This window comes from Ananas comosus, linkage group 4 (genome assembly GCF_001540865.1).
Source record: "Ananas comosus cultivar F153 linkage group 4, ASM154086v1, whole genome shotgun sequence".
In the NCBI taxonomy this organism is placed as follows: domain Eukaryota; kingdom Viridiplantae; phylum Streptophyta; class Magnoliopsida; order Poales; family Bromeliaceae; genus Ananas; species Ananas comosus.
The window spans coordinates 15,042,040-15,047,336 of record NC_033624.1 but is presented as its reverse complement, the minus strand read 5'-3'; the positions used below and the strand labels follow the sequence as shown (position 1 = coordinate 15,047,336).

The following is a 5,297-nucleotide window of genomic DNA, read 5'->3' as shown; positions in this document are numbered from 1 at the left end:
AGAAGGCTAGGATCCTTCCAATCTAACCCAAAGGAGGGTTCTAATCCAAGAAATCTAGCCTCAAAAGCCTTAGATCAAAAAGCCCCAAAATCAACCCTAAATTTCTATTCTAGGGTTCCATATGGTAAAATCTACCAAAACAAGGATCATAGGTTAGAATCAAGGTACTAACCTCTCAAGATGCCTCCAAACAAGCTCCAAATCTTCTAGGGTTGAAGATTGGTCCACCACCAAGCCCTACAAGCAAGCTCCAAGCCTTGCAAGGGTGGGAAGGAGAGAAAGGGTTGAAGCTCCAAGCTCCCCCAAGCAAGCTCCTTCTCCTCTTCTTCTTCTTCTCCTTCTTCTTCTCTCTCTAGAGGGTGTAGGAGAGGGTGAGAAATAAGGAGAGAAGAGAGTGAAATGGTCATATAGACCATTTAGAGCAACAAAATCCAGAGAAGCCCCTCAAAAACTCAAATTTACATCAGCCCGGACTTGGCAATTTTCGCCCGGAGGGACCGGTCTCTTCCTGCATAGGACCGGTCTCTCGTGTCGAACTCGAGAACCCATCGTTCGAGAACCGGTCTCTCCCCGTGCGGGACCGGTTGCCTCGCCGTCTGCGCAACACTGCTCACTGGGGGACCGGTCTCTCCTATCAGGGACCGGTCTCCGAGAGTAAAAACTCTCAGGACTCATCCAGAACTCAGATTTTCGAACTTTTTAGGTCGGAAAACATTCTACGACATTCCACCAAATGTGGAAAAACTCGAAACACATTCAATCACTCGAACCACGCAATTTGCAAAGGTCCAGTGCGTCACACCCAACTCGAGCCATTCTCCCCCTCACAAATTGCGAAAGCTAGCGGAAATAAACCACCATTAGCATCGACACCTGTGGCAATTAATGCTTGGCCTCCGTATTTCTTATACAGATGAGTAGCATCGATACTAAGTAATGGCCGGCAATACTCCCAACCATGAATCGACGGTCCAAAAGCCCAAAAGGCTCGTGAAAACATTCTCGTATTGCTCGCCACACTAATATAATCAATCTTTGTAATAGTTCCTGGATTTGTTGATTCCAACATAGAGAAGTATCGAGGAAGGTCGCAGTATGATTGCTCCCAACTACCGTATATAATTTGTAGTGCTTTATTCTGTGCCCGCCAAGCCTTGCTATATGATATGGTAACATGTAACTCGCTCTGAATTCGGGCTTGAATTTCTATAGGACTCATTGTAAGCCTTGCCTTCAGTGTAGGTAGTATAAATTGACATATGAAAGATGATGTACAGTTTCGATGTCTTGTATTTAGAATTGGAACCAAACAAGTGTGCGGACCTTTATAAGTCTTTACTTTAAAAAATGAACTACCTTTCGGTTGAGAGGCATGTAATCTCCAAGGGCAAGAATCGACCACACATCGCACAGTATATCTAGTTGTATTTGACTTAACAACTTTAAGCTGCACATTATGTGCAATGTGCCAAGCGTCCAAGGCCCTTACTAGCGATGATTTATCAGAAAAAGTCCGATTAGCCCATGCTTCATCACTTGGAGGACCCTGATCAATATTTTGTTCACTATATGCATCAACAACGCTTTGATTAATTAATTCATTACCCAGGACAAACCGTTGTCGTTGATCTTCAAATTCCACGAATTCCACCGGGTCCGGTACATCTTCGTTGTTGGCATTTGAGTTTTCAATCCATTCAACACCTTCATCTCGAATGGCGCATGCGAGGGCATTCAAGCCACCGTCATGATCAGGATCCAAAGAACACGCAACAAAGGACTCCTCGTCATCACTAGAATCAGCATCAATTCGCCCTTGATCCTCTTCATCAGTTTCACTAACATACTCCTCATCACTTCTACTTACGTCCAATAGATCAGTTGTAGTCACTCCCCGATTGGTCCATTCACGATGAGTACATGATGGATCTTCATTTTGATAAGGAGGGATAGTATTTCTTACTGGCCAAGCCGACCATTGATGAATACTAGATGGTCCTGGACCTTCATCTACATAAGGAGGGTTAGTATTTCTTACTTCCCAAGCCGGCCATTCATGAACACTAGATGATCCTGGACCTTCATCTACATAGGGAGGGTTAGTATTTCTTTCTTCCCAAGCCGGCCATTCATGAACACTAGATGATCCTGGACCTTCATCTACATAGGGAGGGCTAGTATTTCTTTCTTCCCAAGCCGGCCATTGATGAACACTACATGATGGACCTTCATTTTGATAAGGAGGGATAGTGGTTCTGACTTCCCAATCCGTCCATTCGTGAACATAAGATGATGGTCGTGGACTTTGATAAGGAGGGACAGTAGACCTGTAGAGATATATAAGATTAACTATTCACATTGATTTTTTACGTAACTAAATCATACAATCACCTACCACTCATTTTGATCAACCAACGGAGACGGATCCATCACAGCAGATGGCAATGCTGCACTAACTGGCTGAGATGGAACTCCAAACTCTCTGAAACACTTACAAGACAAAATTATTAATTTCGCGCTCCTAAACTAATTGAGAAATCACGAAAAAGATATATAAAGATCATTACTTTATACCTTGATGCACGACATCGTTCGCGATTGATGTAATTCCTTTGATCATTGCAGGTACGACGCATTTCCGTTTGATAAACAGTATTTGGACGGTCGTGTGCCGTCGACCCATCTTTCTCCACATATAATTTTATACATCCATGGAACGGAAATATACTCATCACGACAGATAGTGTATTGTCATTTGATACGTTAACAAATTCCCATTCGCCTCCCATTGGACATTTCACCATGATGCGTAGACGGTCTTCCACTCGATCATAATTAGTAACATTGTATATTTTCATCTCTAAATCCCAAAATGAGATATTGCATCGGACCGCAACCAATTCTTTACGGCCACCAATATATCATGGTACATTATTGTTCTCGACAAAATTTCTATCCCGATGGATATAGAAAGGAACAATGTCGCCAAATATAGAGTTCTAAAGTTATATATTAACATGTAAAAATTTATTAAACTCAAGACATCACATTTCTAACATACAACAAAAGAGAGGATAAAAAGATGGTATTACCATTGTACAAGCACGGTCGGCGCGACTACTTTGCCAATTAAGAACGCAAAAATGACCTGTGACAAAGAGACCAAGAACAATCAGTGAAAGGGGGGGAATATGGAATCTTCCTTTTTAGGAAATTCACTCTAACTCCTTCAGTCAGGTATCTTGATACGACTTCCGCTACGGAAGTCTATGATTTTATCCTAAGAGTTTGGCGACGCAGAGTATGCTGTAGAGGATACCACTCTTGTCGCTTAGCCGGAGGGTGTTAGAGTATATACCTTCGATAAGTTTCCGCAGCTTGGGGTAGATAGCGAGTAGACCCCCAAAACAAGAGTGTAGTTAGTTATCACGGATCTTTCATTCTTTCCCAGGAAAGAATTCTCTATCAATTAGGTCACTTAATCAGAGGTTGTCTTCTCATCGGTTGATGTCTCCAATCGGTAATCGATTCTAGAAGTAGAAGAGAGTCTAACCGACGGTTTTTTTTGAGGTTTCTTTTGCTCAACCAGATTCTTTAGATGATTCGGATAATGTTTCCGAATCGGCTGTGTTCCTTCCACTTATTTCATAGATGGGAGAGGTAGGCTTTTCCTTTTCGTTATATAAAAAATCTCTACTCTAAGTAATAAGTAAGATACCGATACCACACCACATCTTTTTACGTTCGTAGATAGCAAAGATGAATCCGCCTCGAAGCAGCGAACTAGACCAACAATTTGAAGTAAGCTAAGAATGACATTGGTCTTCCTTCTTTCCATTTTTAGAACGTGTTCCCGCAGTTGAAGATTGAATAAGGGCCCTAATAATTAGAGGAGGAAGCGGAGCTAGCATCGATCTTTTCTTTAGCATTTAGCAACTGCTTGACTTATGATATTCTTTACTTTCCATCTTTCAACTGAAAGTCAGAATTCCTGCCGTCAAAGAAGAAGAAACTGATTCCATAGCCGTAGATTCTTTAGCAATTGCTGTTACTTATACTTATCTTTACTCTTTTTCTGTTGTGAATAGCTTAGAGAGAGGTCTTGCCCTTGTTCTGGTTCTAAGTTCGGAGAAGAGTCAACCTAGAAGAGGAGGCCTAGTAAGCTTTTCTTTCCTTATTGATATTGACCTTTAGGGCCTTACCTAGAGTGAAGTCCCGGGGGGAGGGAAGTAGTCAAAGAAGTACAAGCCGGGAAGCCAGACACTATTGAATTGACAGGACATACGGTAATGATTCTGTATAAGAGTAATAGGTACCCATACTAATCCATTAGTTATAGTAAGAGTGGAAGCTATAAGGGGAGAGATTCTCTTATTACCCGCTTTCAGGGCTTTTCCTTTTCTAAAGGGGCAGGGAGAATGGTAATAGTAATCAGCCTACGGGCTAGTCAGACTAGAATAGTAGTAAGCGTGTATGTCCATTGACTTTCTTGTCTTTCTTTCAATATCTAGTAAAGTAAGCTTCAATAGATAGCGTAGGTGCCGCCGGCCTTTCCTTTCTTTCAATTTATTTGATTGAATAGTAAGCCTCCACCGGAGGAAAGGCCTGGAGTCAGTCTATATCAGAGGAAGTAAGCGCGGGGATGGCACTTTACCCTTATTTTTTTATTGACTTTTAACTCAGTCTGTGGGCAGTCAAGTCAGTCATCAAGGAATCGAGTAGTAACCATTTGCAAATAAGACAAATAAGACCTCTTTTTGCCGGGAAAGACCCTTCTTCAGAGAATACCCATTGACGAATAGGGCGGTCTCCCGATCGGCATCTTCTATCGTTGAATCTGAATTTCATCTTCTGCTGTCGAAGGATCTGCTACCGCAGAGTCAGTAGAGGATAGGATCCTGTTGCTTCATCGGCTTATGCTGGAGTAGATACAACTTCCGCCGTGGAACTGGTTTCCGTTGTTCAACCGGTTTTTGTTGCCCAACCGCCTGCTGCAGAGGATAAAACTAATGCCGCTGACTCAGACGCTGCGGTTCATTATTGATTGATGTAGCTTCGTCGTCTGTTTCATGATGGTATTCCGGATTCTATCTATCATAAGCCTAAAGATCAGAGCAGAGAAGAGTAAGGCATCGGCCGTCAGAATAGGAGTTGGCAGAGATGCTATCGGTCTGGAACTGAACTAATGGAATGGATTTTCAAATAGTAAGAGTCAGCTTTCTTGCCGAATCAAGAGAAGGGTTACGGATGTCACCGGTCTTTCTTGAATAAGCTGGGATGTAACTGATCGTTCCTTT

General features: G+C 42.3%; 1 protein-coding gene across 1 annotated transcript in view; it reads right to left on the bottom strand.

Annotated features, from left to right (window-relative positions):
* Positions 797-5,297, bottom strand: part of LOC109709143 — a 10,915-nt gene continuing 6,414 nt past the window's right edge. Inside the window, exons 4-6 of the mRNA XM_020231209.1 lie at positions 3,093-3,148; positions 2,396-2,526; positions 797-2,327 (exon numbers count right to left, since the gene is read on the bottom strand). Coding sequence (XP_020086798.1) covers positions 797-2,327; positions 2,396-2,526; positions 3,093-3,148 — 1,718 coding nt within the window. The remainder of the gene's footprint in view (positions 2,328-2,395; positions 2,527-3,092; positions 3,149-5,297) is intronic.